The sequence below is a fragment of the Cyprinodon tularosa genome, unplaced genomic scaffold (assembly GCF_016077235.1).
Source record: "Cyprinodon tularosa strain WSP-4 unplaced genomic scaffold, ASM1607723v1 ctg89, whole genome shotgun sequence".
Taxonomy (NCBI): domain Eukaryota; kingdom Metazoa; phylum Chordata; class Actinopteri; order Cyprinodontiformes; family Cyprinodontidae; genus Cyprinodon; species Cyprinodon tularosa.
The window spans coordinates 1,758,884-1,785,230 of NW_024039662.1; the positions used below are offsets into that span (position 1 = coordinate 1,758,884).

Consider the following 26,347-nt stretch of genomic DNA (forward strand, 5'->3'; position numbering starts at 1 on the left):
TAATCCACTACTTCCTAAATTTAAGTATTTTTCTGCTTGATGAATTGATTAATCCAGGTGGGGCTGACATCAGTAAACATGGTGAGATACGTCGGGATTAATCAGTTCACCCAGTAAGTTTTCATCTATCGTGGGGGGTAAATCTATGGAATGGACTCAAACTGTAAATAGAAAGCAGTTTAGAAGACTATACAAAAATGAAATTATTGAAAAACATGTCATGTAGGATGGGCGTATCGAAGGCAAACAATATCATGGATTATATTAATATGAAATAACAAAAGGTTTAATATGTGGTTTCTTTTTTTGTGGAGCACGAAATTATTAAGAATTAAAAATGATATGGATCTTAATGATCAAGATCTTATGTTTTTCACTTGTTCAAATTGTGTAACAAAGTGTATGACCATTTGTCTTTTTCTCTTTTCTTTTGTTTGAAATAAACCACTATGAAATTAAACAGTTAACATGCAGTTTGGTCACAAAAATTGTAGTTTGAAAATATTAGGAAAACATTTTGGTGATGAACTCAGGTTCTTCTCATTAAACTTATATATATATATATATATAACAGAAAACTAATTTGAAAGTGGTTTAGGGTTAAGGTAACAGTTATTATTAGACTACAAAGAACACATACATAAAAAAAACTTGAAAAAAATGATGTTCCCAGATCTTATTCACTCTTTTATTCACTTACCAGGAACTAATCATGTTTAGTGTTGGTCCATCACAGAAAATAAAATTGCATTGAAGTTTGTGGTTGACAATTGTATGAACTGTTTTTCTTGGCACCTTGGTAAAAATTCAAAGACGTGTCACTGTGTAATTGGACATTTGTATAGTCAAATCATAGACAAATTACTGACGTTTCATGTGTAAATTCAAATCTGCAAAACACCAGGGTGACACATTACGCTATAGGTAAATAAGGAAGTGGAAGCTTATAGAAAAGAGTTTATTCAGAACAATAAAACGGTTTCTTTACACAAATAATTTCTTTCAAAAAAACAACAAATGGAATATTTCAACAAGAGAGTATTTTATGAATTAAAAAAGGAAAAAATATGTTTAAGTGACATGTGTCCCTCTTGTGGCGCTTCCTTGCACTACAGCTGTTAAAACAGAATAAATTAATACTTCTGATCTTGACCCGCTTCAATCTGTGAGAATATGTGTTAAACTGCAACACAGAGAATAGTGAAATACGGAGAGAGCAGATGGACGCTGACGCCGGATAAGAGGTCTAATCGGTTACAATGAGCTCATCACAGCCCCAGTCTTCATAGCTGCCATCAGGAAGATACCTGCGGATGATGATGGGGATCTTTCTGCTTCTGTTGGAATAAAACCACAAACTGAGATTAAACAAGAATTTTGTTCTGAAATGTGTGCCGATAAGAGAGGATTCAGCACTTTTACTGTGACTTACTTAAGTTCTTTCATAGCGATCTGCAAGGGGTCTGTTTCTCCTTCCAGCTCTACCATCACTGGAGCACACATGCTGTGTGTAAAATACATCAGAATAAATATTTATAGGATAAATTCACTGCATTAAAATTCCAATATTCTGCAAGTGTTGCAAATGCAAAAGTTGAATAACAATTTGGGGCACTTCTGAATACGTTTTAAGCATATGAAAAGCTGTTAGAGGTTTTGTGGTTTGATAAGGTGTTGGCTGTAAGTAGAGAGCAGATGCAGCGTGGAGGGAAGTGGGAAAGAACTGATCAATCTGGTCTAATTGGTCATTAAAGAGCTGAATTAGTACTGATTAGTTTGCTCTGCATGGGTGCCGCCTCCTACCTGTTACATAATGCCTTGACAGTGGCTGCTATCTAAAGGATCTCACTGAGCAGGAGCAACATCAATCTACAGTATCTATGCTGAAACTAACATCCCCATGGTAGGGCGCCCTGTGTGGCCGAAACGATTAATCGGATTAATCTATTATTGAAATAATTGTCAACTAGTTTAGTAATTGATTAATCGTTAACTGGAGTATAGAGACTGTAAACATGCGTCTAGCTGACAGAGCACTTAGAGCAGGAATCATATCAAAATTGTAAAAAAAAATAAATATATATAAACATTTGGCATTTAAGATAAAAAAAAAAAAAAAATTTTGCCTGTCAATATGGTCAATCCAGAACTCCTCAAGTGAAAAAGATTTAGTTTCACCTGGTTTAATTTCCTAAATATTTCCTAAAAAAGGAACCTTTTGCTGTCCAATTAAAAATTTATTAATCAAAAAAATAATAATCAACAGATTAATCGATTTGCAAAATAATCGTTAGGTGTTGCCCTACTACCATGTACTTGGAAATAAGGCTTCTAACTGGGAGAAAAACACAGTCGCCTCCAAATTGCACATGCAGACTCGGGAGACCAAAACAAGTATTTGTGTTTCCCTGCTATGTTTGGTACTTTTTATGCTCTGAAAACCGAAGGTAAAATCCAGGAGAATCCCACTGGTTTTCTAGAGAAATTACTCGTAAATTCACAGACTCACAGCCTTCCTGTTAAAAAAATAAAAAAATAAATATTGTCAATTTTAACATTTTATTTAGATTACAAAAATAAATCGTAATTAAAATAATCCTATTTATGAAGTTTTCAAAATTAAGACCTACGAAAGACTAATTTAAGACATTTTAATACCAATTAAGGCCTTAGTTTTATTTTGAAGAATTCAATGCCTTTTAAGACTTTTTAAGGACCCGCGGGAACCCTGGAAAAGGTTGTCTTCAGACAGATCAGGCTCAGCAAATAACAATAAATCCTTTCCGCAAAAGTAACCTTAGATATCAGAAACTTAATTATCTGCCAGGGCTGTAGAATAAAGAAATGACAACAATACAGCTCGTTGGAAAATGTAAAAGAAAACTAAAACGTTATATTTTTTTTGAGAACTGATAAAAGTGGAATCTATTAATGTGGGAATGGTTAAAAAAAACATTTAAATGGCTTTAACAGTGACAGTGATAGTTGTTAACAAACAGAGAACACATGGAACATTCATGACTTTCCCAGGAGGCGTCAACTAACAAAATTATAGCAATTATAGTGAGGGTCAATATGCAACTCATTCAGGGGTCACAAAAGAACATCTAAAGCCTTCCAGGAACCACTGGTCTTACTGGAGCACAGGATTGGACAGTTTAACAAAAATTACTTCTATGTGGGTGTTTCAAGTTACAAACCAGGGCCGACCCAAAAAAAACGTATAAGAACAGTTCAAATGTGTCAACAAAACAAAAAAACCTAGTGATTCCCAAAATCCTGGGCCACTTTTTCTAAGGATGTGAAACTATGCGTTCTGCATAAAAGTGCTACATTTAGTATGAAGAAGTGTGTCCATCTGAAGGAAAAACACAGAGATGGTACTAGGATGGTCAGGAGCTACTTTGCTGGTCTCAAATATAGACCACTTGCCAGTATTAATGAATTCTGTTGTCTGGCAGAAAATATGCCCATAAGTACAAAACTTTAGAGACAAGTGTTGTTGGTTTGTGCAGCAGAAAAGCAACCATGACTTTCCCACTTTTAAGGAGATCAGTTTATTTAAAGGTGTAGGGAAGGATGTTCTTTTTCCGAGTGGATCATAAAAATAAGTGGTCCTCCCAAGTGTAAATATTTCTGGTGATATGTTTACTAGGGATGGAAGGGTTTTTGAAAACCGTCCGAACCGTTCGGTTCAACTGTCTCGGTTCGATTCGCGTGTGTTGCGTTCGGTTCATGCGCTGCTCCTTTTTCTCATAGGCGAAGCGTTTACACTCCAGAGCAGAAGGTGGCGGTACTGCGACCAAAGCCAACCGCCAGTAGTAAACAAGAAGAAGAAGAAGCGAAGCAGCGTAGCCGGGTGTAGCAGGGAAAAAAATCAGTTGTGGAGAATTGTGTCGGACTGGCGAGTGGGAAAGAACAGGAGTTGGAAGACGCGCCAGCAGCACTTTATAGGTCTGCTGTATGGGACCAGTTTGCATTTAGAGTGACCTACGATGACGGCGGAAAGAAAGTTGTGGATAAAAGTGCAACAGTGTGCAAGCATTGTGCAACACGTTTTGTTTATGCTAACAGCAACATGACCAACATGTCATGCTAACCCCGAAATCCCACATACGCCGTCAGCGCTCTGCCCCGCTGCGCTCCAGACCGCCTGCACAAAGCAAAGTCTGTAGCGTCCGCTGTGGCTCCCGTCCGCTCCGCTCTGAGTTCCTTGGAGATGGTAGAGAGCGTGCGCGAGATGATTAAATTCAAAGCAGCAAAACACGCGGAAATGATCCATGGTTTCTGCGAATCATTAAAAATAATTACAATTCATAATTTTTTTTGGATTTTTTTTCATTACAAAAAAATATTTTCATTAATTTTTATAATTTTTTACAATTTTTTTTATTTTTCGGTGTAACAATAAACATATACCGAACCGAAAACCGTGACCACGCCTAATGTTTACATAAGTCCGTCCTGCGTGTTCGTCCGCATTTTCACTTACCGGTGGTGAGTCTGACATACTGGAAAAATGGCAAATCTTCTTATGGAAAATAAGCTTGTATGAGCGACGCACACAGCAACTTTTAAACAGAGCGTGCACGAGAAGAAATTGGCTCGTGCACGCTCTCACACACGATTAATAGGTATTCCCTCTCAGGAGCGGGTACAGGGAGGTGCATGTACATCTTTTTTCTTAGGTGAGAAGGGCGCGTCTTTTCAAAAATTCGCAAAAATCCTCCACTATACATTTAATAATGTATAGTGCTGGGTAAAAAAATCAATATAATCGATGTCTAGGAAATGAGATCGATTAGTTTTGTAGTAATGCACGTGACGCATTCCAATGAGCAGGAAAGATGCACTCAAGATTACTTCAAGCCAGACAGCTGCAAATATACCCAATAGGTTGACTGAAGACATTAACAAATGGGGCTGACCAGAAAACACCCTGTAGTTGTAACAGACAACGGTGCAAATATGGTTTGAGCAGTGGAGATAATGCAACTCATGCATGTCTGTTGTGTCCCCACTGTGTCACGGCTGCTTGTTCGATTGAGGCTTTTCCACTTTTCACAAACAAGTTTGCACTTTTGAGACAATTTTTTTCAGATCTCAAGTTTAAATTGTCTGATTTTACAAGTTTGCACTTTGTGTTTGATATGACAGGAAAAATAAATAAAATACATGAGTATTTTGAAACACAGTTGAACCACTTTCATTATTGTAAAAACAGATCGAATCGAAATTAATCAATTTAGAACGCTATGAATCAAAATAGAATCGATTCAGGACTTAAAATATAAAATAACCAGCCCTAATAATGAAAATACAGATTTAAAATTTGTTTTGTATTTACTCAGGTTGTCATTATTCAAAAAATATATATAATTTATTGATTTTAAAGGTGTATCTAGGTCAACATGGAATAGAAAAGAAGAAAGAAACCTGTATAAAAAAAAAAAAAAAAAGTAGTGTGAACTGGGGGATGTGAAGCCCTGACAGACTGGATGCTTGTTCAACACTCACGCTATCTGCAGAGCTCTGGTTCCCAGCACTCTGGCCCTCTCATACTTGGTCATGTACGGTGTGGTGATCCTCTTCTGGTTTGCCTGCTGTCCCTCTCCTGCAGGGAGGATCTGCACATTCTCCTGATCCTCCTGTTTAGCGGAGAGAAAGCAGAATCAGACTACATGGCTGTGCTACAATGAGTCCGAGGTTAGCAACATTAGCTTCAGCGTTCATAATAATGCTTAGTTTATATCGATACTTACGTCTTCAACGTTCTCGAGGTCATCTAACCCCTCATCCTCTTCAGCGTAATCAAAATCTCCATCATCGAAGCTATATATTTAAAAACGCATGTTAGTTAACGTGCTAATCGTCGGTTAGCATCAGAATTATATCATTTACACATTTCTTTAACCATGAAGATGAATGTTTCCGGGTTTTGCTGCGTCAGTACTTACTTATCTTCGTTGTCGGACATTTTTCTATTCGGAATTTGATTTTTTTAGTAGCCGATATTAGTGTTTATGTAGTTCAGGTATAATATTTGTTGTCAACATTGGCCCACATGAGCGTTACATGTAACTTCCGGTTGGCTGGTCCCACCGATAAATATTCCGTGTGCGCAAAGCGGAGGAACTTTCGAGTTCTGCTTCTTTTACTCAGTGGCCTCTACTGCCCTCTACTGGAGTTAGAAAGTTTCACAGTCTTTGTTTACACTTTGAGGTTAATCAACATAATTTCTTCTAGATACATTTCCTTTTGATGTGATTTTTATACTAAGGGATGGATAACCTACATGGAATAATGATGATGATTTCCAAATAAACAAACACCATTTTAGTTTTCTGTTTCTTCCTTTATGTGAAGATATTTCAAATAAATATTTCCCTACATTTTTTAAGTTCAGTACTTTCTATATCCTGGCTTACCTTCCTGTGTGACCTTCGCTCAACAGTGTGAATCAAACAGAAAACAAAAAAGGTAAATTTAAGTAATTTAATTCAAAACATTACATTTATAGAGACCCCTTATTTGATTTTGACCTTTATAAGATAATTTTGATAGACTTCAAACTAAAGAAAAACACAACTTTCATTTTCAATTTAAATTATAAAATATAACAGAAAAAAAAATATTAACACAAACATTTGAGCTTAAAGCCATGACAAGACCTCAAACCTTACATTCACCCACAGTAGCTTCCCTTCATAGGAGGGTTAGGCCAAAAAGGGAGGCGTATATTTAAATCAACCAAATGAAGGCTGGAGGTTGACCAGGCAGTTAAAGGGTCAATTAAAAGCAAAAGTGTGATAGGAATAGATGCACAGGCATCAGAGACAACCATAACCATGTGAGGATTGTTAGACAAAGCCCATTAATGTGTTCTAGGGAGATTCACTAGAACTGCAGGTTGGTTAACATATCCATAACATGGGCTACAACATCGGAACTAGAGCAGACTCAATCATTAGCTTTTATTTTGGCTTCCTTCATTCTCTGCAGATATTTGTTACCAGCTTCAGATTCAGCCATCAGTCTGGTTAAGTTAAAGGTATCTTATTTTAAAATGAGAGCAGATGATCCTAATTATAACCTTGTTGGCTCTAAATGCTGACATAACCAAAGTAACACCTAACATAGAGATAAATATGTTTTAACAGCATAATTTTGTTAAAGATGCCTTTTTTTTCTTCTTTTCTTTTGATAAATTGGATGTTTTCCCATTAGGGGTTTCAGCAATAGACTTTCTCCAAACCTGACTACATACATTAAATCAGTGTAAAATGATGCATGTTTATCAATGTAGATCTATAAAGGCATAAAGATATGAAAACATTAAATCATAATATTTAACTGAGAACAGAAAGGCCTGATATTAAATATGAGAAGCAGATAAGGAGTAATTATGTTGCTTAATAGAAATTAATTGTAATATATGTGTTTGAGGATTAAAGAAAGGCTAAGGATCAGTTCTATGAACAAGTTCAAAAAGCAGGACAGATTTGTTTGAATCATTTGGATTCACCTTGATTTAATACAGACAATGAGCACTTTAAAAAAAAAAAACAATGCGCAAAACAGTTAAGAAATAACACTAATAAAATGGTTTAATAACAGGACAAATTTGGTCTTTTAAAAATAGAAGTTGAAATAGGTTCAGCATATTTTTAACATACTGATGTTTTTTTTTTAAGAAACACAGTTTGAGATGAGTGACTTTGAACATGGGTTATTATTGTGGTCAGGCTGCTTCTTCAGCTCTTTCTCTCCACTGGCTCCTTGCAGCTCTCTGTCTTCTAGTTCAGTATCTTAAAGACTTTTGAAGCCTTGAGCTTCCCTTTAGATTTTCTCAGCTCTTTCAGTCCGTCTTGCTGAAACCCTGAGGAGAAACATCAGTTCATTAGGAGCTTCCAAATCAACAGAGTTTGCATTTCACTGTGTAAAAAGCAATTTCATTGATTATTCACCCTTGTTCCCTATGCTTTCAAAGTCTTCATCTCTTTCTCTGATGACAAAAAAAACAACAGCATGTTAACTTTTTTAAATTGCGGGATGTTAAAAAAAAGATAATAATAAATAGAGGAATCCTTGTTTTCTGGTGTATACCTATCCTGATCCAAGGTGCTGATGATCTGGTTCCTCTGTTCAATAATGGTGACCAGCTCAGCCATCAGCCGCTCCTCTCGGCTTTTATCCTCCTGACTCCAGTCTTTTTCTGATTTAAAAAAAAAATATAATAATCCATGAAGATTCAACAAAGACCAACAAACTGATGGTATTTACCGTCAAAAGAGACAACTCTACCAGGTTTATTGAGAAGACATCTGAGCTCGTACTCCACATCTGCTTGTCTGTCCTCTAATATTTGCTGTTTAGTGCTGGGAAAAAAAGTACAATTAAATTCCCATGTTTTGCCTCTCAGAAAATATAAATTAATCATTAATTTTATATTATCAAATCATTCTTTGAAGAATAAAATGTATTAGAACAACATTAAATAGCAAAGCTGTGGATGAATTAATGGTTTTTAGTGTTATTATTACCGTAATAATAATCTGCAAATGATTCATGCTATATAATTCTCAGTCAATACCTTACAGATTTACAGTTTTATTGCAGTTGATTTTCACATCAAGTCACTAAAGGTTTTGCCGGATCTTCCTTGCAAAAAAAAATGTAGCAGAAAAACTGAGGAATCTCATTCTGTAAAGATGTTTTTTATGCAACACTGGTTTTTGAGGAGCAATTAATTTGGATTGTAGGCCACATTTGTAGTCTGGTCACTGTGCCGTGAACAAGATAATCAGAGGTGGTGACATCTCTGAAGGATAGAATACAGTCCCTCAAAGCAGAGCAATCAGATGGCCACTGTTTGCAGCACTCAGCTGCTTCCAGTTATGATGGGCTGGTTTTTCCATTGACTATCAAACCCCACTTAAAGCTGTCTGACACATGCAAAAAGGATTTTCTCTGCTGCTCAGAGCATTTTTCATGCAAATATATGAGACCATTTAATGAGAAAATAGTCATGTAGATGTCACCGTGATAAGACTTATAACAAAGAAGAAAAATCTGGTAAACAAACATTTCCTTAGTTTTTGTGCAATGTTTGGTTCCAGCTTAAAGTTCATCCAAAGTAGCAGTTTATATTTGTTCTGACTTTGTCAAATCACAAAAACATCTGTCATTGATCACTCAGCAAAATGGATATTCTTGAAAATGCAGTAAGGCGTGTAAAATATTGTCATAAAGGTCATGGAAAGAAAAAAAAAAGAAAAAACGAAAAAACACCAGATTTCTCTGCTCTGAAAAGCTGGAATGCAGCAAACAAACTGACAGTAAATAGCTTTCCTCTGAACCGTGGCAGCGGTTTGCCATAATTCACGGGAAAATGGGAAAAACAAAAACATTCTCTGTATGGATTCCACACGTAATTCAGCTGCATGATGACAGAGCTGCCCTTTCAGCCACACCCAGAAAATCCTAAGAAGAAACCTTGAAACTGAAATTAAATTCTAACTTCATGATTCTCAATTGTTTTTTTTTTGTTTTTTTTTACAAATTTAGCATATATTGGTGACGTAATGCGTTTAAAATAAATCGAAAAGATCCATTTACAGTGTATTTAATGGTGGATGGAGGACATCAGTTTCCATAGGGTTTGTCCTTTATTAAGCTCCATCCATCTCCCATCAGCTCTAACCTCCTTCCCTGTCCCTGCTGAAGTTCAGGCAGAGGGAAACATCCCGGTAGGTTTGGAATCATATCATATTCTGAGATTATCAAATGATGAAATCAAAAGAGCTCTGAGAGATGTTGAAAATCTGAAATTAAAAGGAGCAGACGGTGATCGATTTCATTACCTCCGCCAAGGAGGTTATATTTTCAGGAGAGCCTGTCTGTCTGTCTGCCTGTCTGTCTACAGGATAACTTGAAAAGTTATGGACTGATTATAACGACATTTTTACCAGAGGTGCGCCTCAGTCCAACAAACAATCCATTACATTTTGGTGATGATCCACATCATAATCTGGAAACAGGATGCTTTTAAAAGATTTGTTCACATTGTGAGATAGGGATTTATGGAGGAAAAAAGAAGTTCTGCCCTTAAACCAGAGGGTGGCAGCAGTGACTATTGACAGCTTTGGCGTCAGACTCAAAAAGTCATGATCCAGATGTTTGAGTTTTAGCTATAGGTAAGGTGACTATATTTTGACTTCTAAAAAGGAGGTCACTTTGCCCAGCCTCCAGACTGATTCAGACAGGCTTCTCAGAGGTTAATAAACATGCTTTATTATATCAAATTGGTGCAAAAATAACTTCTATAGTAAACTGAAATCTGTAACTACCAATGACAAAATGATAGCTCTTTTAAATTACATAAATAATATCAAATAATGTTCTAAATACAAAATCTTCTAAATTAGAAAATGCAGCTTCAACATATTACCTCTTTAGAGCCTCCTCCATTTTCCCAGGTCTAACAAACTCGGTCAACTTTACAGAGGAGCTCTCACCTCGAACAGCTTTAAAAAAAATTTTAGTGTTCATGTGAGCTTCGAAATCTCCGGCAGTTTTTTTTTGCAGTTCATCTGTGAAGCTGCACTTTCGTTTCGGCATTTTGTGTCCAATGCTGATTGCTCTGCTCCCTGTGTGTGTGTGTGTGTGTGTCTCGCTAGACCCTCCCACAACACAATCCCTTAAGAAATACATAGTAGTATTCTGATCAAAGCGGCAGTCGATTTAAGCATATTATTATGGTCCCATTAAAAACAGTGAAAACCGGACATTGTTATCATTCCTCTCCGGACGCCCCAGTCAGAATGCAAAAAGTGTCAAGGCAAAAGAGGACGTTTACTCACACTAGCTATAGGTGCAGGTCACAATATGAGTCCAAATTTGCTGCTTAGTGGAGGTCTGCTCTCTGAGTGCTTTTCTACTATTATAGTTATTTGGGTGGATAAACAAAACAAACAAAAAAATGCTTTTTTTTTGCATTCAGTTCTGCACAATTTCTTGCTGTTCTATCTCAGAAGGAACAAAGAAGATTTTGCTTTCAACATGAACTTGTCTAAGATTGAACTTCTCTACTTACAGATACACCAGGTCCTTATTTCTGCGCAGCAGAATATGCTGCTCATGGACAAGAATGAACCACTCTATGAGCATCTGTTCTTCTTTACCTGAAATAAAAACAGACAGATTTGATAAAAAATATGAATCTCTCCAGAGAAACAAGGGGGAAAAAATCCTGTTTATCCAGAAATCCTTCAGTATGGAGCGTTAGATGTTAGATGTACCCATCCTGCATTCTCTGATATTCCTCTCCAGGTCGACTCCTCGTTTTTCCAGGGCTTCCAGATGGCCGTCCAGGTTTCTGATCTGCAGCCGCAGGTCCTCCATGGAAACGCTTTGGTCTGTCCTCACCTAACGTGTAAACAGAGAGAGCATTTCAGTAGTGGAATAAATTCAGATTAAACTCCATCTTTATTGTAACTAAAAGCATCAGCGATTTAATTAAACATTTAGACTCTGTACCTCCCTCCTGATGAGAGGGAAGCCATGGCCAGGAGCGGGCCCACGAGTGGACGACAGGTTCTGAACCGTCTGGGACCTGGGCATCTCAGATGAGTGGGCAAATGGACTTTCTTTATAGGCTGACTGAAAAATAGAACAACAAAAAAAAACATTTTGAAATGTAATGGCTGTTTGTTATGATGCAACTTCATATTGGATTGTTTTGACATTATCTCAATAGCCATTATGGATGACAGGGAACAACTGTCAGCTAATTATCCATTTGGGTCGACCTTTTCTTCATAAGGTTTTTCCCTGCACCTTTTCCTACAAAAAAAAAATAATTTGGGAAGACAACAAACTTTATCCAAATGCATATAATTTTTGACAGGAGCATAAGAAACAGAAGAAACCTCATGTTAGCTTTGTTCTGATATTAAAATTATATTAGCAATAGTTACCAAATCTAGATTAATCTAGGAGTGAAGATTGGGAGAGGTTTTAAAATATTTTTTCTCCTAACTAAAATGTTTACAGCTTTTAAATAGTTTAGGAGAGCTCAGATAAGGATGTCAGGACTTTATAAGCTTCTGATTTGTATCTGAGTAAACTATAAGCACTGCAATGGATGTTTTTACTGGTAGGAATGCTCCTTTAAATATGGGGAAATTAGTCTAATAAAATAGAAATAAAATGCACTCTGGGACAAAGACTTTAACACTTTAAGCCGAAATCATAAAAAAGGTGGTCTGAAAATGTATTTATTTGGGAACTTAAGTTGTCACTCAGCATTTTGACAAACAATAAAAAACACATTTTAAATAAGTGAAAGCTATTTGCGTATCTGTGCAACTATTAATCCATTTTTTTTTCACGTTTTTCCAAGAACTAATAGATCAAACTGATGATGTGGAGGTCTCAAAAGCTTTGTCTCAAATATTATAGATCTGGTGTTTTTGGACAGTCAAGAAACAAGATAAAAAAAAAAAACTTAAGTGGAAAGGTAATAAAAGCCGCAAAAACTAAAAATCTGTCTATGCAGAAAGATAATTTCACCTGACAACATTACTTTGACTCAAGATCATACTGTAAAAATTGGACATTTCATCTAAAAAAAAAATAAAAATCAACTTGTAAAGATTTTCATTTCATCTTTGTAATAAACTGGTATTGGCATCGGCCTAAAAAAAAAGTCAACCGTTAGAACATAGTCCCAGCTGTGATGCACGGTAGTGGTAGCATCCTACTGAACAAGTGTTTTGCTGCTAAAGGTTCTTGTGAACTTCAAATAAAAAAAATCAATTGATTTTCTCCCTTGTTAGCAAATACAAACCATTTTGGCCATATTAATATACCTAAAACAAAATAACGTTAGTCTGATTGAATGTTAGACAAACTTTACGTGCCTTTCAATACAGAAAACAGGAAAGTTGTCATTAACCTCTGTTTGAAATATCGGGATTATGAACTGTACCACTGCAGAATAAAACAGTGTTTTGCGAGCATTTTTATGAAACATTACGCTGTGCTATAAAAATAACATGCCAAACAGCGGAATAAAAAGCAATATAAACCTAAAAAAAAAGCTCAAACCCATGGTGTCAAAAGTATTAATATTTATCAGTCAAGTAGAAGTATAAATCCTACCTTTTAAAAACTTTTGTAGAAGTTACAGTATCAACTTAAGCTTTTTACTCAAGTGAAAGTGTAAAAGTACAATTTTTAAAACTACTTAAAGTATAATCGTAATGCAGGAAAATGTTAAGGACAGATGCTTTACTGCACTAGCCTATTAAAGGAAAATTTTTCTACAATTCTAGACCATAACTTCCTTATGCTTTTTTCCATTAGTTTTGTAACTAATAGCAACAGTGGCAATTTTAGCATTACATCACCTTGAAAAACTATTTACGAAGGTAGGTGGCGAACAAGTAGGTGCAGTACAGAGTTCAACCACAAAAAAATGTATTGGGTGAAAGAAAGAAAATATTTTTTGATGGTTTTTATTTTTTGTAAATACCAACCTACCATAATGGAAAAAATTAGCTGACATAAAACAAAACTAACAAGTCTTTTTGTTTTATGTAAGGAGTAGAAAGCATAGATCATTGCAAAAAAAACAATTATGGAGTAGAAGTAAAAATTTGTCTGAAAAATGATTACACAAGTAAAGTATAAAATGCCAAAATTTCTACTTCAGTAAGGTAATGAATCACTTTAATTTGTTTCTTGACACCTGTGGCGTAAACACAGATTCAATTGTTTTCCTAATTATTCATGTCTCCTACCTCACGTCCACATGATGAGATGGATAGATTGGCCTCATCTTGCCCTGCAGGTGTCGAGTCGGTTTCAGAGCGCTCAGATGGGATTGTTGGCACCGACAGACTTCTGGGTAAATTGGAGCGCTGTTCTGAAGCCAACCCTGGTTCTGTTGCATCCGATGCGCCGGATGGACCTCCCTCTGCAGGTTCTTCGATGCTTCCTTCCCCCTGACCCTCGGCAGGATCAGGTTCAGCACCATCATGCAGCCTCCTAGAGCACTCTTCATCCTGTTCCAGTTTTTCTCCTTCATCCAAACCAGCTTCAACATCAGGGTTCTCACTCTTCTCTGAATAAACAGCAGTCGCTGACACCTCTCCCTGATTGGCCGACTGCTGTTTGGGAGCTTCCTGCTGAGCTTCATTCTCCTCCTCCTCTTCTTCAAATGGATTAGGAGCAGACATTCTGGGTCTGTTCCATGGCGTCTGGGGATTAGAGACGGTTTTGGACCGAGGGAGAGGTACTGGGGGAGGAACAGGAGGCAGCTGACTCCAAGGTCCAGGGTGCACTATGGTCATCCAGGGATGGTTGCTTTTCACTTTAGGACTGGTGCTGTTTAACATGAGGAGAGAGAAAACAGGTGATCTCAGAGGTTTGCTCTCATACTATTTCAATGCTTCCTGTTTAAAGCAGCAGCTCGTACTCAAAGTTATCTTTTTACTTCCTCATCTCTGCCTTTGAGGCTTGTTTATAGAAAAGCAACCTACAGCCTCACTGGATGTTTACATTAGAATAAAAGGAAGGAAAAGGATTTTCACCGTGAAGTGTTTCCTTTTTAATAGCTCAGGAGTCTTTGTAAGGTTTAACCCTTTATAGGGCACTCAGTGAAATACTTTGAAAATCTAAATTTAAAGCCAATAGTGGTATTGAAATCCAGGACAAGAGCTTTTTACCTTTGAAACGTTCAAAGAATATGGATATTTTGATGGCAAAAATGAATGTCAGAGTACCGGTAATAACTAAAAGCGCTAACTTGCTCGAATATGTCAAGAAAAATAACAAAAGTGCTTCTATAAGAAATTCATGAAAAACACTCTGGGAGTGAAAGAAACATTTTTTTTTTTTGGTACAACATAACCTTAGAGGCATTAATGCTGATACTGGCACTGACACTTTTTAGTTCATAAACCTAAATATAACTGTTAATTAGGCTTATTAACTTTTTAACTTTTCAATTAGCTTTTTACCTTTTTTCTTAACTTGTTAACTTTTTTTTCAAACTTGATTTACAGTAGGTAAAATATTATTCAAAGGATCATCTAATTGGTAAAATGCCAAAATAAGATGTACAGCCATGTAGCAGCATCTTTGCTGAAAGGCTGGATATAGATCTAGTGCTGGGGCTCCATTTGTAAGGGTTAAACGAGTTTTAAAAAATGGTAACTTGACCTATAAAGGTCTTATAAACTATAAACTGGATGTGCTCCTAACACAACCTCCTGATCCTCCTAATCTCACATCTGTGAAACTCTCCAGCATCACAGAGGAAGAGCTCCTGGTTGTTCGTCCATCAACTTTAACCTGCCTGGTTCTAATATAACAGGACTTAGAAGAGAGTCTGAACTGATTGAAGATTGTTTTGAGCTGAGCTCTCAGAGCAGCTGTAGTTTTTCCAAAAAGCAGGACTTGATCAAGTCAGCCAGGTGAAGGTCGCCTTGTTTAAACTATTGATGCAAAAATGTTCATGTTAGATTGGACTCTGAGGTAGAGATGGATCAATATATCAGCTGGCAGATTTTTTTTTCCCTTGTATTGGCCGATAAATGCACATCCTCATGGATTCATCAGTGCATTCAGCAGCCAAGCTTTGAGATCAGGTGAAGAGCGGCATGGCCGCTCCCTCCGTTTTCTATCCACTGGTAATCTTTTGTTTCATTTGGTAATTTCTGCTTCTTTTTTGTCTACTCTGAGACTTGTGTAAAATTTGTTATCATTGTGTCATTTTTACCATGTAAAATGAGGAAGAAAAGCAATGTGAGCTTTTAAGGTATTTCAATATATCTAAAGCTAATTTTGTGAATACTTTCATTGCCCAATTTAATGAAAAATAAAATCCTAAAGGTATAGTGGAGGATGTTCTTTTCCTGGGTGGATCATCATAATAAGTGGTCCTCCTAATTGCCAATCATTCTGCTGATATGTTTACGTAAGGCCGTCCTATGTGCTTGTCCCCCTTTTCACTAACCGGTGGTAAGTCTGACACACTGCAATGGAAAATTTGTAAACTGAAAGTAAGGCTGTATGAGTAATGCATGCACTAGGAGAAATGGGCTCCTGCATGCTCTAACACACGTTTAGTAGAGGTACAGGGTTATGCATGTGCATTACTTCCTATATTGAAGAGAGTGGCTCTTTGCATCCATATCTGTTTTTATTAAAGCTTCTCCCCCTGTCCTCAGCAGATGTTTGTAAATTCTCTGCTTTAGAAGACCGTAACTTTCATTTTCTCCTCTCACTTCCTGTTGCAAACCGCTTGCCCAATTCAGAAACAGGTGATAAAACCTTTGAAATAACCTGAGACCTGATGAAAAACAGTTTTTTTAATTACTTTACATTTCCCCCTGATCCCCTTATGAATAATCTAAATAATTTTTCACCTTATTTTGTTTAAGTTTAATAGAAAAAAAGGAAAAATAAATATAATAAATAATATATATATATATATATATATATATATATATATATATATATATATATATATATTCAACAATTCTTATTCTTACAGTGAATATTAATCATTAAGATGATCCTTTTACTGAGTTTATGAGACACATTTAGGTTTTGCTGTTTAATAAGACTGTTTGGTTTATCAAATCCAGAGTCATTTTAAATAGACAATGGCTTTGATCTTTTTAAAGATCCCATAAAATCCACATGATTTTTTAAAAACAATCTCAGATTAGATGTAAAACAGAACCTACACGATGCTGGTTTTATCTCCTGATTGATCAGTGAAGTTTTTTCACTATAGCGCCTGGAAAAAATGCATTTCAGAGCAAAGACCAGCATCTTATTACAAAAAAATATACTCTGTAGCTAAATTATCGTCTCAATTTTTAAGACTATTGTTTAATCACAATGCTAAGATCGCAATGTGCTAAATAGACTAATAGCTCCCTCAGTCTCATCTCTTTACAATCAAACATTTAGACGCATTCGCTGCAAATCAGATCAATTGTTTAAAAGAGCTAGATCCAAAACTAAAACTAAAAACTATTTTTGCTTTCATTAGGGGAGTTAAAGTATCTATGAGTCTTGTTTATGATTGAGGGGAGAACAGAGCAGGTGATCGACAGATGGATCAGTGTGACTGGTGCAGTATGCTGCCCCAGTCCGTTCTGATGAAGAGAGAGATTTTTGGCCCTGCTCCTAATTTACAGGTCGGCCTTCGGTCAGGAAATCCGGGTCATGACTGAAAGTGGCTCAGACAGCATTCATTCATGTTCTCTTGATTAGTCTATCAGGGTCACGGTGGGGCTGGTGGCTTTGTCCGGCAGTCGCTGGGCAAGGGGCGGGGTGCACCCTGGACAGGTCGCCAGTCTGTCACAGGGCAACACAGAGACACACAATCATACACACACAAACTCACACACACACACCTAAGGAGGCCGGGGACACCCTTAGAGACCCTTTGAAACAGAAAAAATAACAGACTAAATATATGTGTGGGGAGGTAGTGAGGCCCTGGTGACATTTGAGAGTCCTAAAGATTGAAAGAAAACTTAAACTAGCTGAATTTCCTTAGTTAATGTTCAGATTATTATTCTAACTTAGTATGTTGATTTAATCTGTTTATCAAATTTAACATAATGTTTAAAAAAATTCCAGAAATTCTAATTATGTTTATTATTTATCTTTTTAATTTAGATTTTACAATTTCATACTTTTTAGATAATATTTTCATACATAATTTTTCAGAATTTTATTTTTTCTATTTATTTATTTTTTCATTTTGTTAGTGTTTTAGTCAAGACCTCACCAACCGAGACCAAGAAGTAATACCTTCTATGGTCTCGGCCTTTACTCAGTCCCTGTTCTCCTATAACTATACCCACTATAACTGACTATAACACTACATTTCATAAATTCTATGTATCAGATCCTTCGCTTTCGGTCCTCTTTGTTTTTGAAATATTATTTAAATATTCTTGGATTATGATATTATTGTTTTTAAACATATTTTGCATATCTATGCCTCTTTTTTACATTTGCAAAACCTGTCAGTTTTTTCAATTTGGTTTAATTGAATAAAGATTTCCTGCCCTCCAACTGCTTAAACTTCTGCTGGCCTGTATCACTATAATTCTAGTATGGCTGAAACAGTTAATCGATTCAGTAATTGATAAATCGTTAACTGGACTGTAGAGGCTCTAAAATATGCCTTTAGCTGACAGAGCAACCTACTTAAAGCAGTAATCACACTGAAATTGTTAGAAAACATATGTAAACATTTTGCATTTAAGATAAAAATCTTTTTTGTCTGTCAATCCGCTCTAACCAAAACTCCTCGAGTGGAAAATGTTTAGTTTCACCTGGTTTAATTTCGCAAAAAGTTTCCTTCAGGGAACCCTTTGCCATCTGATTATTAATCGATTAATTGAAAAAATAATTGACAGATTAACAGATTTGTAAAATAGTCGTTAGCTGCAGATCTAAATTTGACCATTATTATTTCTGACGTTCTTCTCTCCATCCTCTGGAATGATACCGATCCCTCATTTTGGTCACGACTGCAGATATTTTTGTGTGAAACTTTGCACATGACATTCAGAAGTACTAAGAAAAAGATGCAAAAACAGCAACCTCACTGGAATTTTTGATCTTGAAAAATCTCTGCTTGGGTAGATGTTTACATTTGCATATCCTCCACTCATAAATCTGCACAGTTTGGTCATTACATTAAGGATACTGATGAAGGCACAGATGTAAAAAAAAATAAAAAAAAATGCATCATCCTTTGACATGTTTGTGTCTGTTTTAAGACGTGAAAACGTTTTGAAAATTAGCCCTCTGTGTTGCATTTAACTGAAAGAAAAGTTTTCTGTAAATAAAAACGGACTGAAATCAGATAATAAATTATGAAAATTAGTTACTAGAAGTTTTTAGCTCTTTACCAAAAATAAATGCAGACTTAGACATGTATAAAAATATCAAGGTTTGAATTGTTCTTCCTATCATGATTATTTGCATGAAAGGTTCTAGCCCACTTACATATGTTACTAGAGATAACTCAGGTTTAGCTGCCCTTTCTGTCTTTCACAATCTAATTTATGTGCATTTCATATGATAAAAGCAGCTGCCATACATCTGGGAACTGATATAAGTAGATCAAAGTGATCTTAATAACATTGTGTTTGTGTAACCATAATAAATCGCTTTAGTACACTTACATGCGGGAAGGATGAGGTGAAGATTCACTCTGGATTTCTGATTCCAAACAGAGAAAAGATGAAAACAAAACATCTCATTTATCTTTATCTTAGATTCTGACATGAGCCAGATAGATATGGAAAGATTAGGCCACTACAGTAAAACAGTATTGTTTACCTGCAGCAGGGGAGCTGCCCATTGTTTGGGTGGTTCTGGACCTGGGTGCAGGAACAGGAAGCCCAGGGGAGTCTGCACATTTTCTGGGAGTGGGGGCAGGATATGCACCCCCCTCAGTCCCTTGTGTGGAGCTTAAGGAGAGTTCAGAGGTCTTTGACGGCGCTTTTTGTCCCTTGCTATCCTCCACAGTCTGCCCTAAATCACCGGGATGTAGAGGATGAGGATTTTCCCTGTTTTTCCCCTGCAGCCTCTGAGTCTCCTCATTTTGGTGTGTTTTAGAAACCAGTTTGTCCCGTGACTCTGCCCTCGGAGCATAACGAGGCACGCTGCAGATAGCCAACCCACTCAGAGAGTAAACAACTGTCTGGGATGGATGATCAGGCTGTTTATCAGCTGATCTGAAATTCCTGTTGCTATCGACACCAGCAGCTTTGCTGTCTGTTACATGGTGAGTGCAGACGAATGACGTCGTATCCCTCCCCTGAGTATAACAGCCGGGTAAAAGAACGCAGCTGCAAACTTTGCACCTGAAACAAAAGTGAAAATATTAAAAGTTCTGCAGAATAACACACTACAGGTGCTGGTCATAAAATTAGAATATCATGAAAAAGTAGATTGATTTCAGTAATTCCACTTAAAAAGTGAAACTTGTATATTATATTCATACATTACATACAAACTCATATATTTCAGATGTTTATTTTGTTTAATTTTGATGATTACAAATGACAACAAATGAAAATCTCAAATTCATCATATCAGAAAATTAGAATATTACTGAAGACCAATAAAAACAAAGGATTTATAGAAATGTTGGCCAACTGAAAAGTATGAACATGAAAAGTATGAGCATGTACAGCACTCAGTATTTAGTTGGGCCTCCTTTGGCCTGTATTACTGCAGCAATGCGGCGTGGCATGGAGTCGATCAGTCTGTGGCACTGCTCAGGTGTTATGATAGCCCAGGTTGCTCTAATAGTGGCTTTTAGCTCTTCTGAATTGTTGGGTCTGGTGTATTGCATCTTCTTCTTCACAATACCCCATAGATTTTCTATGGGGTTAAGGTCAGGAGAGTTTGCTGGCCAATTAAGAACAGGGATACCATGGTCCTTCAACCAGGTACTGGTAGCTTTGGCACTGTGTGCAGGTGCCAAGTCCTGTTGGAAAATGAAATCTGCATCTCCAAAAAGTTGGTCAGCTGCAGGAAGCATGAAGTGCTCTAAAACTTCCTGGTATGTGGCTGCGTTGACCCTGGACCTCAGAAAACACAATGGACCAACACCAGCAGATGACATGGCACCCCAAACCATCACTGACTGTGGAAACTTTACACTGGACTTCAAGCAACGTGGATGAAGTGCCTCTCTTCTTTTCCTCCAGACTCTGGGACCTTGATTTCCAAAGGAAATGAAAAATTTACTTTCATCAGAGAACATGACTTTGGACCACTCACCAGCAGTCCAGTCCTGTTTCTCTTTAGCCCAGGCAAGACGCTTCTGACGCTGTCTGTGGTTCAAGAGTGGCTTGACACAAGGAATGCGACAGCAGAAACCCATGTCTTTCATACGTCTGTGTGTGGTGGTTCTTGAAGCACTCACTCCAGCTGCAGTCCACTCTTTGTGAATCTCCCCCACATTTTTGAATGGGTTTTGTTTCACAATCCTCTCCAGGGTGCGGTTATCTCTCTTGCTTGTACACTTTTTTCGACCACATCTTTTCCTTCCCTTCGCCTCTCTATTAATGTGCTTGGACACTGAGCTCTGTGAACAGCCAGCCTCTTTAGCGATGACCTTTTGTGTCTTGCCCTCCTTGTGCAAGGTGTCGATGGTCGTCTTTTGGACAACTGTCAAGTCAGCAGTCTTCCCCATGATTGTGTAGCCTATAGAACTAGACTGAAAGACCATTTAAAGGCTTTTGCAGGTGGTTTGAGTTAATTAGCTGATTAGAGTGTGGCACCAGGGGCCATCAATTTTGAACCTTTTCACAATATTCTAATTTTCTGATATGATGAATTTGAGATTTTCATTTGTTGTCATTTGTAATCATCAAAATTAAACAAAATAAACATCTGAAATATATGAGTTTGTATGTAATGTATGAATATAATATACAAGTTTCACTTTTTAAGTGGAATTACTGAAATCAATCTACTTTTTCATGATATTCTAATTTTATGACCAGCACCTGTATGTTATTAAAGGGATCATTCAACCTACAGCCAAAATTTACTTCTGTATGGAAGACTGAAGCACTGCCTTACAAAAGATTAATCTGAATTACATTTTTTACACCTTTGCAACATTAGATTAACAAATATAATTCCATCGTGATTTTTAAAAATAGACCAACATACAATATTATATTACTCTGAAGTGAAAGACAATAAAAGAAAAAGAAAATCTGTTGGAATCACATGTTTTCAAAAGCCTCCCTATAAACAAACTGGCTAATAAGCTAGGAGAGAAGCTATGAAAAAACAACAACATTAAAATATTCCTGTTTGCAGGTCCAGTCATGAACAACAAAGCATGTAGAACATGTAAAAGAATGTGCTCTCTTTAAGTTGCACTAACATCCTTGTTTTGGGCAACATTCCAGGTGTTTTGGAAAAACTAATTTGCACACTACCCTGAATGCATCATTCCCCCCAATAAACATGACGATGGCAGCATGATGCTGCAGGGATGCTTTTCTTGGGCAGCTGTAGGAAAATGAGGGAAAGTTGATTGGTATATGGAAAGAGCTAAATAAATTGCATTCCTGGTGAAAACCAGTGATAAAGAGGAGAGGAGGTTATGTTTCCAGCAGGGAAACAACCCCAAACTACTTAAGATAATAGCATTTCCCTGCATTAGAATGGCCTAATCAAAGTCAGGAAAATAAAAAATAAATAAAAAACATGCACTAACTACTGATTGTTCTCAAAAAATGTTGGTCGCCAAATGATTTTTGTAGAAAGAATATTAAAAAGCCATTTCCCCTATAAATATGCATAACTACTTTATCTCTAATTAACAACCCCAAAAAAGTAAGTGAATACTTAATCACTCACATGGGTGTAAAATAACACCACTCAGTTAAAACAGGCATCCCTCACCTAAAACAGCCGCGATGGTAAACCTTTCCATCAATTAGATATCTCTGTATGAGGTGAACAGGCTTCAGACATAAAGTACACACTGCCCATGCGCTTGCATTAGCACAGCCTTCTCTGCTGGTTTCCAGTTCAGTCAGGCTCTGAAAGCAGAAAAGAAACCAGTCATACGGCGAAGACAGCAGCTGAAGCTGCGACATGGGAGAAGCAGAAGCTACGAGACTCCACCTTCTGGCTTCTCAGAGTTTTATATCCCTTTGAGATGTTTAAAACGTGTGATGAACGGGATCTGGAGGGACCTGCTGAGAAGGTGACAGAGAACAGTTTGGGAAATGAAACCTGAGGGATGTTTGGAGATTCCAGTCACATGAACAGTCAATAATAAAAAATAGAAATAAAAACAAAAAGGAGGCACATAAAGCGAACTCAAAGCCACTTTGTTGAATATTGACTTATAAACAACAGTTTTTGACCAACACATGTTTTCAAAACTTTACAAACCATATGCTAGGACACACAGCATCTTACAGATCCAGTGTCAGCTCTCTGCTTAATATTCTTTTCCATTTCTTAAATACATGACTTTCAAACACTGCTGATTTGCTGAAATTAGCTTTTCTAGGCCTAAAAATGTATTTCGCTTTAACTCGACATCCCCTGATCAACTAACAGGGCTTAAAACGAGAGGGAAAAGGAGCAAACATTGAAAATAGAAACAATAAAACCCTTTAGAAAATCTGGTAAACTAAACCTAAAAGTTTAAAATTAAGTTTCTATATTAGAAATGAGAGCAGGGGGGGGGAAAAACCCTTTTGGCAGTGAACTCATCAGTAGTAGGCCTACTAAGTATTTAAAATACTTAAATCAGTTAGAATTCGAATGTTACTTTTAAGTTAAGAGTTTCTAAACACTTCTGAGTATTAATCAATATCTACCCCATAGCACATATCTATTTTGCCGCCAAACATTAGGATGATAACGGAGAAAAGTCACTAGAGCTGAATTTTAGAACTACGGCACAAAGTGCTATTAGACGCCATTTCTATTTCAACTGAGTACTTGAGGCAAAAACAATTTCATTAAACACCTCAGTTAGGTTTTCCACTGTAAAGTACAGAAGAGGATATGTCATGCTGTGGGTCTGGAGTTGTGCTAGGTCATGAAAATACCAGATAAAAAAAACAAAAAAAAAAAAACAATGAATTGCCACTTTCAGCAGAATAATGACAAAAAAAAAATGTATCAAACTAACACAGAGAGAGTTCATCAGATGTAAAATTAACCTCTTCTAAAGTAATAATGAATTCAATACGGTTAAATATTTTAGATTTCAAAAGGTCATTCCAAAAAAAGGTCTTTCAAAAGGTCTTAGGATGAAATCATGCTACTGCACACAAAAAAAAGTTCATTTTTACGGTTTCAGACTTTTAGACTAAGATATGTCTGCAGTAATTAATACAGGATTTTACTAATGCATCATTAGCAAGGCAGTAATGTTACCAATCTTTAGTCTCAACCTTAATCCATCTGAAGTGTTAGACAAGGACAATTGAGCCGAAAGCCCAGAACTGAAACTACTGCCGGTGCTCCAGCACAGGGAGGTCAGCCCTGATACGGGAACAAGGGTTTGAATTCCTGCTCCAAACTGAGAAATGTGATATCTAACTACTAACCTTAATAAATAGTATGACAGTCATTTTTTTTAAAGTTTGTAAAGTTGTTTGACCTTTGAATTGTTGAATGAAAGGCTGGGGTAGTCCTGGTCTGTTTTCTTACTCAACTGTACCTCACAAAAATCCATTTGAACTGCATAACTGTGGGCTGTTTCACTTCAACAATCGTAAAGCAATACATACTATGAAAGCTAAATGACCAGAAAAAAATGGGTTTCTCTCAACAAACCATGAAACTTTGCACTGAAGAAGTTGTAGTAATGAGAAACGTAGGTGATGACACTCAGAAAATCCGGCATGGTGGTAGAAACCATGTCCTTTGGGTCCAGCAGAGGAGGGATTCCCAGCTTTGTTTCTGCAACCTCAAAAGCCTATAGATTCAAGAGGTTAGATCAGTTTCTAGTACTACTAAAGGGAATAGCAAACACAATACTGCCTGAGAAATTCATACAAGTTTATGTCAAAACATGGATGCAAATGACTCACCAGCTTGTTATTCTGATAAACATTTTCCCTGGAGAGAGAGCTGAAATCTCTGGAGTTAAGAGAGAGGAATAGAGGGAGATTACAAAAAACTGACAGAAGATTTCAAACAAAAAGGTTTAACATCAATATAAACCAGCTACATTTATGAATGGCAGATTACAAGTTTTAAAAGACTGGAGGTTAGCAATGGTATGATGCATTAAATTAGTGTTCACGCGCTGTGACTGAACCAACATCATAATGAACAAAAATGACACAAACCTGCAAGCAATCTGTCTACCTGAGCTAGCAGGTGGCAACTGTGATTAGAACATTTTTGGAGTTGGACTCAACAAATCTTGGGGAATGGCCAAAAGACAGCTAAAAGCAAAGCCCTAAGATGTTCAAAGATTATATTCTATACCCTTCGTGTGCCGGAGAGCCAGCACACCACATCACCTCTTGCAAAATCTCTTTATATTGGGGATAGATAGAGGGAGTATGAGGCAATCCTGGAAGAAAACCTGTTGAATTCCAGAACGATGAGGAGGTTTGTCTTTCTTTAGGATAATGAGCAAAAACTTACAGCCAGAGCAGAATGGATCAAGGCTTAGTGGAAAAACCCCATGCACACTATATGGCAGGACTTTTATGTTCTGCACAGATTACTCTCCACCAGATTTGAGATCCATTAAAAATAATTAGCAACAAGTTTGACCAAATATTTTAGTTATAGTTGTGTTTTTTTTTTTATTAGTGTGAATATTTAAGAGGAATGAGTATTTTTAGGAAGTGATTTAGAAATCAGATGATCCCTTTACAGAAAGTTGACCTGAAAAGGATTAAGGATTAATCTAACGAGGACAGCAGATTAGTCTCCACAGCATAGTGTTGCAATTTCATTCGGTTTATTTTAAATCTAAATGAAGAGTTTCCAGTCAGGAGAAGGCATCAATCTATGAAAAGTTCAAGCTCCAGCGCAGCTAAACGACTGAAACCTTTGGTCTACTTACATCAGGTCGGGTCGATGTTTGTGGATGATGGCACAAAACGCCAGCCCATCCCTGAATGAGCCTGACATGTTCTTTATTTCCACAGCGGGGTAACCAGCGCATGTGACGCGGCACCACTCCAGCAGAGCCTTCGGTGATGCCATTTCTTCCGCAACTTTCAGGTGTGGAGGGGATCAGCATTGCCTTTTACGGGTCGGGCATCAAACAAACAAGCAGAGCCGCGTTGGTTTGGTGAAGAGAACAGGAAACGATGATCATCTTTCAAACTGCAAAACCGCTGCAGCTTCTGCTGCGACTCCACTAACCAGGATACAAGAGAGGATTTTTATCATTACAACTAAACGTGCATCTTCACATAAAAACATCTGGATGGTTTTTAGCCATAAGCAAAGTTAAAGAAGGAGTTTTTTTCTCACTCACCAAACCGCAGACTCGGTTTTTCACCAAAAAAAACAACCAGGGAGCTCGATGGGAGGAGATCTATGGTTCGAAATATACCCACTTCTACGAATCCTCCTTAAAAACTTCCCAAAGTAGCTGTTAAAGTGAAATAAATAAAATAAAATACAGCGACTGGATCGCTCCACCTTGTGCTCGACTGTGTCTATGAAATACCACCGCTAGAGGGAGACATAGAGCTGCTCCACTTCTATAATTAGGAAGCAGAGGTTTCCAGTTACAATATTATTATCAGCATCATGGGGCACATGCTTTCTA

The 26,347-nt window shown here is 37.0% G+C and overlaps 1 protein-coding gene and 1 pseudogene across 1 annotated transcript; both read right to left on the reverse strand.

Moving 5' to 3' along the window:
* Positions 1-944: 944 nt before the first annotated feature.
* On the reverse strand, positions 945-6,119 carry polr2f (RNA polymerase II, I and III subunit F). Its single transcript, XM_038273733.1, has 5 exons — positions 5,958-6,119; positions 5,763-5,832; positions 5,518-5,648; positions 1,433-1,504; positions 945-1,337 (listed from the first exon to the last, which is right to left on the reverse strand). Exons 1-5 carry the CDS (start codon positions 5,975-5,977, stop codon positions 1,247-1,249), a joined length of 384 nt encoding a protein of 127 aa, XP_038129661.1. The 5' UTR covers positions 5,978-6,119; the 3' UTR covers positions 945-1,246.
* A 1,635-nt stretch (positions 6,120-7,754) lies between these two features.
* On the reverse strand, positions 7,755-26,262 carry LOC119775703 (annotated as a pseudogene).
* Positions 26,263-26,347: the final 85 nt, after the last annotated feature.

What these genes read in the sequence shown, in the direction of transcription:
- polr2f (XM_038273733.1), bottom strand. Translation starts at nt 5,977, where the DNA reads ATGTCCGACAACGAAGATAA. An exon ending in ACCAGAGCTCTGCAGATAGC is followed by an intron (nt 1,505 to 5,517) that starts GTGAGTGTTGAA and finishes TTTTACACACAG; the next exon opens with CATGTGTGCTCCAGTGATGG. An exon ending in ATCGCTATGAAAGAACTTAA is followed by an intron (nt 1,338 to 1,432) that starts GTAAGTCACAGT and finishes TTATTCCAACAG; the next exon opens with AAGCAGAAAGATCCCCATCA.